Here is a 14,057-nt window from a genome sequence, read left to right on the forward strand (position 1 = left end):
TTTTCAACCACATATTAACAGTTATGAAAACCAAAATGTTTCCCAGGTCTCATCCTGCAAATTAGCACCACAGGAAGTAATATTCAGCTCTCATAGAAATACAGAGAATTCTTCTAGTCCACTTCCCATGCTAAAGCAGGATTTACTCGAGTTTTTTTAGATGTTTGACCAATCTGGTTTTGAAAACCAGTGTTGGTGCTGACTTTACAACACTCCAAGGCAATGTATTCCAGGCCTTTCCAGCTTTATTGTTGGAAAAGCTCCTAATGTCTAAACCATGTTTTTCCTTGTTGCAATTTCAGAACTCTTCTTGGATCCTGTCACAGACATGCAAAAGAGATTTCTCCTCTTTGTACCAATGTTTTATGCAACTGAAGTCTGAACATGCCTACCACATCTCAGTCGGCTCTCTTCAGGCAAATTAGTTGACATACTCATTCAGAACTAATGTTTTCTGCTGGGAATTATTACAAGGCAGAATTGTTGGTCAAATATTCAATTTCACTGCACTTTTACTGAAAAGAATTAACACATGTATACTGAAATATAGACAAACACAACTTCAGCATAGGACACCACATCCTACTCTCATTTACCTTTCAATACAGACATAGGATTTGCTGGGCTCGTGGCGATCTTTTGATTTCCTCAGCAAAGAGAGAGCAGCACCAAACCATGGCACTTGAATTTCTAATACACTGTGTTTGCTTTTTATCATTTAGACACCAGAGATTTAAAGATCCAGAAAAGCATATCACAACCAATTGGCCTTACCTCACAAGTGTCACATGCCACTTCATTTTACATAGTCTTTCCTGCCCAATACATACTTTCATTACTCAGAAGTAGTTCCTTCTAAATGTAAATTATGAGTCATTTTTTACTCTAAAGTTAAAAGCTTGAACAGCAGAAATTCTACTGTCTAGAAATTCTACTATCAGAAATTCTGTAGCAACATTTAAATCTTTATAGAGACTGCAGAGGAATCTTAACAAGCAGAAAAAGGGAGGAACAGAAGGGACACTGACTAAGATCACAAAGAAGAAATATCATGATTCTCCTTGCATGCTGCTAGATTTGGTTAATATATTGCTTATATAAGCTTATACATCCTGATATTTCTGTATTATGTATTTTTGGCTTACGTGTCCTTCGTAATTCAAGACCATTTTCAACAACTGCAGCTTAAGCCTCGCAATTCATCATGAGTCCTGAACTGATTATGTAAATTGCCAGAAGCAGATCTTCAAGCAGTATAAATCAGGCAAACAACAGAACTTACAGTCAAGCAGCTATATCTCTTCAAACATGAGAAAAATCTAGCAGCCATACCAACAAAATGTCAATTTGGCAAAAAAAATGTTACTAATTACATCCATATTTAGATATGTGGTCTTTTTATCCTAGCAATTATTTCACATCAAGACACTCCAAGCCAATGGCAGAGAACTGGGATGCTAGCAAATGCTGGATACAAGGCAGGCACTTACAGAGATCAGCTGGTTTGCAGGGCCATTCTTAAATTCAACATATTGGCCAGAAAAAATTACAAAGCCCTAAATACGTTATGTTTTCCATAGAGTTCCAAGATTCGCTGATGCAGGCTGTGAGATATTCTATGCAGGCACTATTCCTGTCTGACAGACAATCCAGTTCCAAAGGAGCAGCCTGTCCTTTGTGAATCACGGCTTTTATACATGTGTGTTGATCTGCTGGAGGGCAGGAAGGCTGCCCAGAGGGATCTGGGCTGGCTGGATTGCTGGGCTGAGGCCAACAAGGTCAAGTGCTGAGTCCTGCCCTTGGGTCACAACAACCCCAGGCAGGCTGCAGGCTGGGGCAGAGCAGCTGGAAAGCTGCCCAGCAGAAAAGATCCTGGGGGAGCCGGTTGACAGCAACTGAGCCTGAGCCAGATGTGCCCAGGTGGCCAAAAAGGTCGATGGCATCCTGGCCTGGATCAGAAAGCGTGGCCGGCAGGACCAGGGCAGGGATTGTGTCCCCCTGTACTGTGGGTGAGGCCACACCTCAAATCCTGTGTTCACTTGTGGGGCCCCGCAGTTCAGAAGGTCATTGAGGTGGTGGAGCATGTCCAGAGAAGGGCAATGGAGCTGGGGAAGGGTCTGGAGCACAAGTCCTGTGAGGAGCAGCTGAGGCAGCTGGGGTTGTTCAGCCTGGAGAAAAGGAGGCTCAGGGGTCATCTTATCACTCCCTAACCTGACGGGAGAGTGTAGCCAGATGAGGGTCAGCCTCTTCTCTCAGGCATAAAGGGATAGAACAAGAGGAAACAGCCTCAAATTGTGCCAAGAGAGCTTTAGATGGGAAACTAGGAAAGTTTTTTTTGCACAGAAAGGATTGTCAAGCATTGGAGAAGGCTGCCCGGGGAAGTGATAGAGGCACCATGCCTGGAGGGACACGTAGATGTGTCACTTTAAGAGCATGGTTTAGGGGTAAAGTTGGCAGTGCTGAAGTCATATAGGAGGACTCAATGACCTTAGTCCTCATCAGTAGGACTAACAGTTGGACTCAATGACCTTAAAAGTCTTTCCAACCTAAAAGGTTCTATGATTCTCCATAGTAGACAGAAATTTAATTCTGCCCTTTTTTGTGTTATGTTTTTCTATCGCTGCACTCAGAATAAAAGAAGTGTTTTAGATAGGTAACCTAATTAATTATCTGTACCATCAGGAAAAAAGAATGAGAAAAAAATGCCACTAAATCAAATTTCAGGCAGTTGTATGGCCTACTAAATGTATATTAGAAGCAGCACTGTTCCTATACAGTCAGCCTAAGGGTTTTCTGGTTGATTGTGTGGAGACACAGGTTTAGGTTTCTTTGTTCCATCTGATCTGTTAGTTCTACATTGATTCAATGTTGATCATATGCTCACAACACCACAATAAACATTTTATTAAAGTAACTATGACTTTACATAACTGAATTTCACTTTTCTTGATGTTAGTTTTAATTTTACGTGAATGGCTACATACAATCCAATCTTTTTTCAGCCAAGAAATAAAAACACATTGATTTCTATGAAGCTAGGAGTTACTAGCATCCTCCATGGATAGCACCACACTTATTATCACGGTCATACATTTTAGCAATCATGACGGAATAACTACTGGTTTTCATGTATCATTTCATTGCATGGCTGCCTCTTCGTAATAAATTACACAATTACCGTGAATAGAGTTTGTTAAAAGAACGAACAATCAACAGCAAGACTGCACAACTCATAGCCCTTTTAATTATGCTACATCCTTGAAACAATGCCAAGGCTTGTTTAGGAGTTCCAGCTGTGCCGAGCACTTCAGCAGTGTTTGCAGCTTTATCTCACACAACCAGGTGTTCCTAACACAGGAGTTTTCTCTACTAAATGAAAAAATTGGCAGAACAAGAGCCTCTGTTACAGTTTTTCAGGATAAAGGAACTAATAATTCACAGCTAATTGCTACCATCAAATTATATGGAAAGAGAGAACAAAGCATTTAGTAATGGGAACACAGAAAGCCAAAGACATATTTCATCCCAACATTTAGGAGTTTGCTATACTAGTACATGATGTAAAGATAATGTTATTAAAGAAGAGTAACAGATGATCTGATAGTGCTGAGGGTGATGAACCCTGTAACTGCAATTCAAATGTTTTCAAATTGCTATCACCCCGTGTTCTTAATCACAAATTGCAACTACAAAAACAAAGATACCTCTCCATGTTCCAGGGGAACTAGTCTGGAATAATAGGAGGTGCAGATCACTTCATCATCTCTCTTGTAAGTTGGCGGCCCAATTCTTGGTGTAATATTGTAACGAGTTAAACATTCAGTATCGCTAATTGCATAGTACTGCCATGGTCTGAACTCTGTGCCATCTATGGAGCGTTCCAAAATCCAGTTTCCAGGTCGTGGAGCATTAGCAGCTTTGATGATGACATATGCAACTTGAAAGACCTAAAAAAAATGCAAGAAGAAAATTTTAACACTTCATTGTACTGTGAAACACTACCGGAAGCCAATGGGGTAGTAAATTTAAATTTTAAAAGCAGTATATGGTTTGCCTGGGAAGAGGGTAAAATTTGGTACAGTAACTGAATAAATTTTTTGCACATTTGACAAGAGGTCCATCTAATTGTGTACAGGGCATCAGTCTGTGCTGATGTAATACCTGAAATTTATATCTATTCTGCACATTTCAGCATTAGTTAGGTAAAACAATCTGTGGAAAATGTTTAGCTTTTCTGAACCACTGAGGGCTTACAAAAACCTGAGGTTTGGCTGGATTTCCTTGTTCGGTTTTTTGTGCTTGGTTGTTTGTGTTTTTGTTTTTATAGATGTAGCCCAAAAAACTCCTTCACTTACAATTTAGGAGGAAATGTAATCTTCTCTGTAACAGCATTTCTGATAAAGTTTTTACACCCTATGTTAAAAACCTCTCTGCATTATAATTTCATAAGCCACCATGTTCTCCCTCACCCAGTACCTGCTACATCACCTCACCCAAAAAGGCTGCATTTGCAAATTCATAAGACTGCTATATAGGAGATTAGTGCTTCATATACACTGGAGTAACAAGCAACATGTTTAGATGAAAGAAAAACTCTGTATTATTCAACCGTCTCACAGAAATGTATTTCCACTTGAGCAGACTGCCTGGCCAGCTGCTATTATCATCATGATTCCTGTCTGCATGTGCAGTATTAATACTGTGTTGAGCTCCAATCTGGCTGCAATCAGTTCTTTCAAACATTATAAATTTGAATTTTTAGGCCTTTTTAATTTTTTTTGCAAACAAATTAAAGCCAGAGCAAGAACAATACTTGCCACATGAAAGCAGGTTTCAATTTTGCCAAATGGGGAAATAAACTCACAAAGATAAATAGTAACTGCATTCTGTATGCGATTCAGGAAACTACTTTGGAAACAAAACATTATTTAGGGAACAAAGCTTTGATTAGGAGATCTTGCACACATGAGAAGGAAAAAAATTGGTAATACTTCAAATGATTTACTACATATAATATCTTTCAGAAAGTAAACCAATCTTACTTTTTTATTAAAATCAGATATAACTTAAACAATATTCACTTGGTTTGACTTTCTTTACAGGCACTCCAGTTTTATCCTGTTAAACATCAGTCAGATACAAGCAGAACATTTCTAATTGTTCCAATAAATATGAAAATTTACAGAAAATTAGGATTTAGCTGTGACTTTTCAGCAGTGCAAGCAGATATAGGCAAAAGGAGAAGCCAGCTAACTGTTTAGTCAGTCTTAGAAATAAAATTTCTCTGCAGTGTGTGACTCCTCTGTTGTTTCACGTAATCTTAACATTTGATCAAAGCTAAATGAATATCAAGAATCATAATCCAACTTCCATGAAGAGAAGAGCACTTTTTAAATAAAACCTACACCATGCCAACAATCTCCAACTGAAAAAATAAAAGCCAAAATACATGGTTTTAAAGGAACAAAGTATATCATTTGGGCAGACTTCAAGCCAAACAACAATATTCCCTACATACAATCTGAATCTCATTGATTCAGTTAGTGGTATTGAGTTTTGCACTCAGTTATGGCCAAGCAGAGTATGGTGTATCGTCATTTCAGCACCCAAAACCTGAAAACAGCTGTATGTGACAGGAGTTGCTTGTATAGGTATTTTCTCCATCACAGATGAGAACTTCACAAAAGTATTAAAACCAGAGAAGTTTTATTGACAGGGCTTAGAAAGAGCTATGCACTTCCAAGTTCCTTTGAAGTCAGTATTCTTTCTCAAATGCATAAAAGATGCAAGACTGGAACCCAAACCTTTTTCAAACACCATGGTAAAAATCTCCCTCAAAAACTCTCATATGTCCTTTTCCTCTCTGCATGCTGTCATCAACTAAACTGCTTTCCTACTTATTACACAGTTGGCTGAACAACAAATGATCAACTTTTGATTACACTGAGATTTTTCAAGACCCACTATAGTCTGCAGCTGATGTGGCTAGTTTTAAATCCAGTTCCAACTAGAAACAATGAGCTATCCTTCACTACAAACTAACCCCTACAGTAAAAGGTATTCACAAGAGTATGCAAGTTAAACTTATTTAAAATATCAGGTTCCTTTGTGAGGGGAGAGTGGAGGGAAAAGCCTGTTAAATATTAACATTTTCACAGCAACTGCACACAAATTCAATGCACAATTCACTAAATTAGATCTCCTGTCAACACTTCCATTTACACATGTAGCTCACAGGTATCCCATTTTACTTCACAGGTTGATCCACAGGATAATAAATATCAACAACATCAGGAAAATTTGTCGGCCCCTGTAATAATACAGGTTAAATAAATAAAGGATTTTGTGTAAGTGTTCTCAGACTTGAGAAGTCATAAGACAATCTACCAGGAGGACCTTTGCTCTCAGGGATTATGTTTCCAAGCAAGGGAATGAAGCTGGAGGAAGAGACCAAGGTGTACAGTGTTCACAGATGAAGGTGTCTCAAGGAATTAGGTAGGTAGGTTTGCAGACCTCCTATCCCACAGCCTCTGCAACCCATAATAGGTCAAGAAGTCCATGTAATACTAACTGATTTTCCTCTGAGCACTTTTTTACAGAATTTGACTTTTAGGAGTTCTTCAAGTTTGAACATCACCAAAGGCAGTTTGTTATCACTTTCCACATTCATTCAGTGCCCACCAACCAGCCACGTGATACACCTGAGCAAGAGTTAATGATTTTAATTTGACTATACAATTTTCTCAGAACTAATTTCCTTATCAAACTACAAGGGTAAAAAGGGCAAGTCAAAGCAAGCTAGCAAGTCCCAAGCCATAGATTAAAAGTGTCATTTTACAGGCATTTCAATCCTGATTGTTAAGATCAGCCAAATAAACTTGTACTAAAAAACCTCTTTTTCGTAGCTGCAATGCCAACAAAACAAGAAATTTCTGCTTTAATCAGACTCTCTAAAAATGCTGTTACCCTGAATGCCATCCAGCAACACCAAGTGCATCATTCTTGAATACTCTCAAAGAGTAGAAGACTAGATGAAGGGATGTATATCAGCTTATAGTATTTACAGAAATACCTTTCTAAGAGATAAAGACGGCTCCATGCTCTTAGACATGTGAAGCCTAGCAATTGTTTCCAACATCTTGCTCTGACAATTCTGTGACATTAAAAGTGCAAAATACACTAAATCCAGCAGAACTTCTAGTCTCAATTATCTTTTTGTTAATATTTTGATTCATTATGTGCAAATATTAATTTGAAATTGAAGGAAAATTCATTTCACTCAAGAATTTTATTGTAAGAATGTACAGATGAACACCCTGATTCTTGCACCATCCGTTTTACAAGGCCACAAAAGGCTTTTAAGGAAGCTTGCCACATACAATAAATCAGCGTTAGTCCTGTAAAGTCAACAGAATAGCATTTTTTTACATCAGCAAACCATGTATCTTTACAGAAACCTGTTCTCACCAGTTGATTTCAAGGTGAAAGCTCTGGAAAACTCATATTATAATATTTACATTCTTTTTTACTTTGTAATAACAGAAACTACAAATTACTCTTACATCAGCCTTCAAGTGGTAATCCAGTACTCATAGAATATTCATAAGCTATGGCTTAATCAGAAGTGGAGTTGTTTTCTCAACTCAATACTATGGGTCTTTCAAGAACTAGTCTTGCTTTGCAATTCAAGAACTTTTTGATATACAAACATCTGCCTTTCTGCCACACCAAGGGATACAGAGCACACTTAAATACCTTTAGAAGTCCAGAACACAGTAATAAAACTGAGGTAAGTAGTCTTTGTTTAATGGCATCACAGAGTAATATTTTATAGCTGGCTCAATCACACCACTAAAATGTATCATAGCCAGGATTTCCTAGAATTGTAATTTCACAGTGCAACTGCCCAGAGGAGTCAAACTCAGGCAAAAAAGGCTGGTTTTAGAGAAAACTGCTGCTGTGTATTTCGTTTCTGTAAAACTACCAGTATAGGAAGCACAAGGTCATAAATCAAGTCTTAGTGTCTTGTACATCAATCCTACACCTCATTGCTACACTACTCTTTCCCAAGTTCTGGATCATTGCCATACATTTAATGGAAAGGGGGAGGAGGAGGCAGTGGTGTAGGGTGAGAAGGAAAGACGATCATACGTGTGGGTCCTGGAAAGACTGAAAGGCACACTAGAATAAGTGTACCTAGTAGTCATGACGTATATGAGCTAGAAAATCATGACATAAGCACTCACTATCCTTATAAAATGCTCTATTCTGCAAAAGAGAAAGATTAAAACCAGCAGTTTTGATGCTGAATTTATCAGCCAGCCCTTTTTTCCTCCTGAGATCCCATCAAACTATTCTCCACTACAGGTTTTAGACTAAACAGACTAAGAACAAGGCAGAATATTATCTAAAAGAATATCCTCTATCCCCTTCAACTTGAAGCCAAGAGATGAATACAGTCACCAAGGGTATATTTCAGCACTTACCAACCCAAGAGTACCAACCCAAGAGCTTGGATTATATCTCTAAACTGTACAGTAGTAATAATCCAAATAATCTCTTAGTCATATAACTACTGATAATTGCACAAAATAAACCAACAGCCCCCCCCCCCCAAAAAAAAAAAAAACACCCCACACCCAAAACAAATTAACAAAAAGAAAGATGGTCATTTTTAACATCACAAAAAGGTGTGAATATATTCTATACTCTGGCAAGGAAGGTTGAAGGACTTGTATATTTTAATATGGTACCTGACAGATTTAATGCACAAAGCTAGAAATGTAAAAAAAAAGTAACAATGCTGAAGTTATACTGAACACAGGTACTGGCTTTCAGGAATATTTTTACTGGTCCTACTTCAAGTAATTCTGAAACAAATGTATGAAATAAATAATTACTAAAATCATTAAGGTCCTTCATATGCTTTTCTTTTGTGTTTTCTTTACTTGTGCTGCCTCATTTAAAGTAAGCACACCAAGTCAGCTCTAATAACTCAGTGACTTCAAGCAATCTCTATTAACCAAATCCTTTCTCACAGAGCAGTAATTTACATTCTGTTTGCATAGCCCTAGATGCCTTCTCTCTCTCATACTCTCTAGGGAAAACACAGAAGAAAGGCCCCTCAGGGGAAACTTTTCAAATCGAATTAGTGAAACTGAGCATGGGTCAGGAGAGGAAAGATACGTATTTGTTGAGACATCAACAGCACTAAGACTGAAGAATAAATGATTCAGAGGGTAGCTCAGCCAGTCTGTTTCCAAAGTTAAATTGTTCTAGGAGGATAAAAACTAAATCATTTCCTCCTCCTTCATTTTCCCTTCCTGTTTGTCCATTTACAAACCAAACACAAAGCTAACTCTTCAAACAACATGAAAGTCCGATCCAAACCTTCTGTGACTGACAAGAGACACCCTGTGATTATTTTCCTAACAGTTCTGATTTCTAATTAAAGAGCAAACTAGGCACTTACTCAACCTATGCTTTATCTGAAAACATCAAAGTTAAACCTTCTGTTTTAATCTTTAAAATAACTTTTAAGCAGCAGCTAGAGATCCTGCAAAAGCCTCTTACCAATTCTACACCTCAAGTATGCATTTCTTAGTAAGTAATGAAGCAGCTTCTTCCAGAGTTTGGAGGCATCCCCATATGATTAAGGAATTGTTGAGCTATTATTTTCAAACAACTTAGGTAGGCCAGCACATAGATCTGTTCAAAGCAAAACAACAAGAAAAAGCCAAGAAAAATATATTTATTCACCAATTATTTTGTCTTTTCTTGGAGCAGGATAGGAGACGTCTGCTTTTTGTATGTCTAACAGACAAACTTGTAAATTAGCAAATGCCTTGTACAGGTTTAGCATGCTCCTGTCTAAGAATGAAAAATCCCTCCAAGTTTGGCCATATAGAGTGGCCAAAACAGAAACCAACTTTTGCCCAGACAGTTCCAGACTTGCCAGGGTCGCCAATCACTCTTTCAGAAACTTACACCCCAACTCTGAAGAACAGCAGGCAGCAAAAGTTCCTAGAATGTATAGTTTGGAACGTTTCTTTCCATTGTTCCTTCTAACAAGATGATGATCAGAATCAGTCAGATGCCTCCTCACATATAAAATGTGTGCTTTGGCCAATACACTGAAAATATTGCTGTTTAAAAGTAAGTCCTTGAAAATACAAACGTCAAGCAACTTTTAAGAAATAAAAGGTGGAGGAAAACAGTATCATAGGACTGCTGGGGAAAAGACAGAAGGGTGAGGAAAAGACAGAAGGGTGAGGAAAAGAAAAGTTACCAAGACAAAGGAATTGGTACAGATGGAATTGGTTACCAAGACAGAAAACCATAGATGAGAATTTTTTACTAAAAACTTTTTTAGTTTTAGCTAAACACAGAAGAGCTACAACCAATTTGTATTGGCTTGTATCCCAGTTAATGACACTCACATAAATGTTACTCACCTGCCTTAAATCCAAAGTGATGGTGACCCAGTGGTATTGCCTTCCATTCTGAATGCTGGGACTCTGCCACCAGTTATTGGTACCATCGATTGCACTGGAAATTGGGTGCTGCTCTGTTCCAAAGCAAAATTGTTAAACATCTCTTGAAAATAAATCTCACTGCATTTTTCTCATCTAGCACATTGGTTTAACACAAAGCACAAATCTCTTCCTGTCATAAGGAAGTAAAAGCTGGAATCTGCCCTCAGACAAAAAGGTTGTCACTGGATCTTGCCAGCGCTCAGTGGTGATACACGTGCACACACTCTGTCAGACCTTTGCTCCAAGGTAATTCCACTCACATAGTAAAGAGACTAAAACTAAAATGTATTTGACTCCAATACACTCTGTATTCAAGGGGAAGGATTACAAACAAGGCACGAACTCATGAAACAGACAAAATCCAAAACACGTGAAGCTTGCCTTTGGGATTGGTGCTGTGACGGTCACAGACGCGGCACTGGGCATTGCGCAGGGGCCGTCCAGGGACGTGCTCCACCAGTTTGCAGAACATCTCCGGTCCCTTCTCCCCACAGGTGGCATTGGTGGAGATGTGAGCATTGCTGGCCAGGTTCAAAATGGCAGGAAACAGGCCTTGAAAGAAATAATGTTTATCAGCCACATCATAAGTCATGCAAAGCTGGCACTCTGACAGCAGTATTCCTGTTATTTCACTTAACATTTGGATGCTTTATGCTGAGAAACACAAGAGTTTGCAAACCAACTCTCCCCGTTACTAAACCTCCCCTTGCAAAGCGAATTGATTAAAACCTGGGGGACAACTGGCCTACTGCCAGAATCAAAGAGGGATTGTAGAGCACACACTCAGCTGGCATGGAAAACAGCGTTTAACACAAGCTCTTTGTAGCAGCAACACGACTGGCCTGTATAGGACAGTCCAGACTTGAAAGATTTAAGGACTGAACTTTGGACCTTTGCTACAGGTTTCTTCTGCAGCCTCTGTAAAGTCTAAGGGATATTTTTGCTTGCCACTTTTTAATCTTTATACAAACACTTCACTGTACTTTCAAATAGTTTTGCTCTTGTGCCCTGGAATAATGTAACAACAGAGTAAGTTTCAAGAATACAGCTACCAGAACAGGAATCCTTTGCTTTTTCTAAAAGGAGTAAAGTTCTACTTTGTTTTGAAGGTTACTGATAAAATTTCTATACTACTGTACGTGACAGAAGCTAAGCACAGTTTCTCAATTAGCTTCCAGCTGGCCCTCATCTGCTAAAAAGCTTTTATTTCTTGCATAGTTATGGTGTAACAGAGATACTCCATTTCCACTTAGAAGTAACTCTGAAAAAGAAGCAATTTGGAAAGAGGAGCCTGTCTTTAAAGATTAAACCCACTGGGCTAAAATCAAAGCTAGGGCCTTGGTATGGCACATTAAAAATGCCACAAGAATCACTAGTGTTGTAATAGTAAGGTATTAAAATCACTTTTTTCTTCTGTTAAAAGGAAATCTGGAAAAAAATAAAATTCAAGCAATATTTGTGAAAATATATGCCTATTCCACTAGTAAAATTGTATCAATTCTTTTACTTCATTATCCACAGTACACACCAAAAGAGACTGCAATATTAAAGTTCTGCTTTCCTTGGCTGTTTATACATAGAAATATCTCATAGGCGGATGTCAAGAGGATGGTTCCAGGCTCTTTTCAGTGCTCTTCAGCAAAAGGACAAGGAGCAATGGCCATAAATTAGAACAGAAGTTTCACCTCAACATGAGGAAGAACTTCTTCACAGTGAGGGCAGCAGCACAATGGAACAGGCTTGGCCAGGGAGGTCATGGAGTCTCCCTCTGGAGACATTCAAAACCCACCTGGACAAGTTCCTGTCTAACCTTCTCAGGGTGACCCTGCCTCAGCAGTGTCATTGCACCAAATGATCTCCAGAAGTCCCTTCCAGCCCTAACAATTCCGTGATTTAACAAAGCTGCAGTCAATATTCCTTTAAAGTGTCTTTGCCCAGTAATTGCATTACCCTAGAAAGCCTGGAGAAAAGTTTCAGTGTTATTTAAGACTTGCCTTCAGCTATTGAAAATTTGGCAAATCCTAACCCTCTGCACCACCATATGAGTAACAAACTCTGTGTTTTCAATTGTGCTATACTTGAAATTTAATAGTAGGGAGAGGGAGCTTTTTATTTTTTTTGAATCCTGACTTCATTTATGTTAAATCCAGACTAAGTCAGATGCCTTGTACTCATTACACTTAAATCTGAGGCAGATGAGGATGCTGAAGACATCCTAATGACTACTCTAGTGAGTATGTAACATGCTTTCTGCGCAGGCTTTTGTGTGCAGTGCATCTCCAGATGTAAAGCTGGAGCCAAAGAAGAAATGCTGTCCTCAGTTTCCCTACTTGACAAGAAAGCTCAGTGGTGGAAGAAGGTATGTTTTTTAACACTGCTCTCCAATGATATCAAATCTTTCTTATTCAGTATTAATTACTGTTCATACAGGGGTCTACCAGCCTGTCTTCAAGAGCTATCAATTACTTCCCAGGTCACCCATTACTTTCACTCACATTACACAATAGTGCCATTTCTTTCCAATGTCACTTGCCACAGCAAAATAATTTGCCTCCAATAACCTTCAGTCAGCAGACTTGTGCCAAAGGAATAGCAACACTATCTCATGATGAGTTTCCAGGGTCACAGAGATAAAAAAGAGCATTTCAATCCAAGTGAGTTGCACTGAAGTTTTGCCCCAGAATCCAAATAAAAAGCAAAAAAAAAAAAAAAAAAAAAAAAGGTTGTTAGCTCCATCCTGCAAGGTACTGCATCTCTTCAAATCCTAGTTGACTATGTTCAACCCTGGATCTCTTTACCACACTTAAATTTTAAGGCAAACTGCAGAGGTGCAGCCACTGATTTCAGGGAAGATCAAGAATATTGTAGGAGATGATTTATTAGGAAACAACAAGCATCTCCAACAAATTAAATTGAAAAAAGGCAAATTTCAAATAAATGAGTTGCATCTTCAAAGAACTTTCATCCTGTTTATTCTTTTACTAAGGAGAGCCAGGTACTCAGAGTTACGAGCTCAAAAGCTCTTAGATGCTGCTCTGCCCTTAGATGCTGCTCTGCCATCCTCCCTTCTCCCTCACTTCTCCACTCCCCCACCCCACAAAAAAATGCAGAAAACCAAACATCTGGTAAGATATTTTTAAGCCTGGTAAAAAGCAGTAGGTATGATAAAGATGAGCAATCACAGAATCAGTCACTTAAATGTCATCATGTCCTAGTGTGAAATGCAAGTGACCATAACTGACATAAAACTCTATCAAAAGATACCATATTTAATTTCACTGAAACTTTAGCAAATGATATCTGTATTTTTAAGGACATCACAGCATCATTTAGTCCTCAGGACAGGACCACTGAGATCATCAAATCTAACATCTAACTGATTACCACATTGTCAACTAGACCATGGCACCCCATGTACAGTCATTTCTCAAATACCTCCAGGGACAGTGACTCCACCACTTCCCTGGGCAGTCCATTTCCAATGTTTAACAACTAAGCCCATGAAGAAATTCCTCCTGAGGT

At 38.6% G+C, this 14,057-nt stretch overlaps 1 protein-coding gene across 2 annotated transcripts in view; it reads right to left on the reverse strand.

Annotated features, from left to right (window-relative positions):
• Nucleotides 1-14,057, reverse strand: part of LAMA1 (laminin subunit alpha 1) — a 99,730-nt gene that overhangs the window by 67,226 nt on the left and 18,447 nt on the right. The window contains exons 2-4 of one of the 2 annotated variants that reach the window (XM_040057190.1): nt 10,917-11,087; nt 10,455-10,562; nt 3,705-3,947 (exon numbers count right to left, since the gene is read on the reverse strand). In XM_040057190.1, coding sequence (XP_039913124.1) covers nt 3,705-3,947; nt 10,455-10,562; nt 10,917-11,054 — 489 coding nt within the window. In that variant the 5' untranslated portion in view covers nt 11,055-11,087. Of the gene's footprint in view, nt 1-3,704; nt 3,948-10,454; nt 10,568-10,916; nt 11,088-14,057 lie in introns of both variants that reach the window. The other variant, XM_040057183.2, reaches the window with a different exon arrangement.

The sequence above is a fragment of the Hirundo rustica genome, chromosome 1 (genome assembly GCF_015227805.2).
Source record: "Hirundo rustica isolate bHirRus1 chromosome 1, bHirRus1.pri.v3, whole genome shotgun sequence".
NCBI classification, from domain to species: Eukaryota; Metazoa; Chordata; class Aves; order Passeriformes; family Hirundinidae; genus Hirundo; species Hirundo rustica.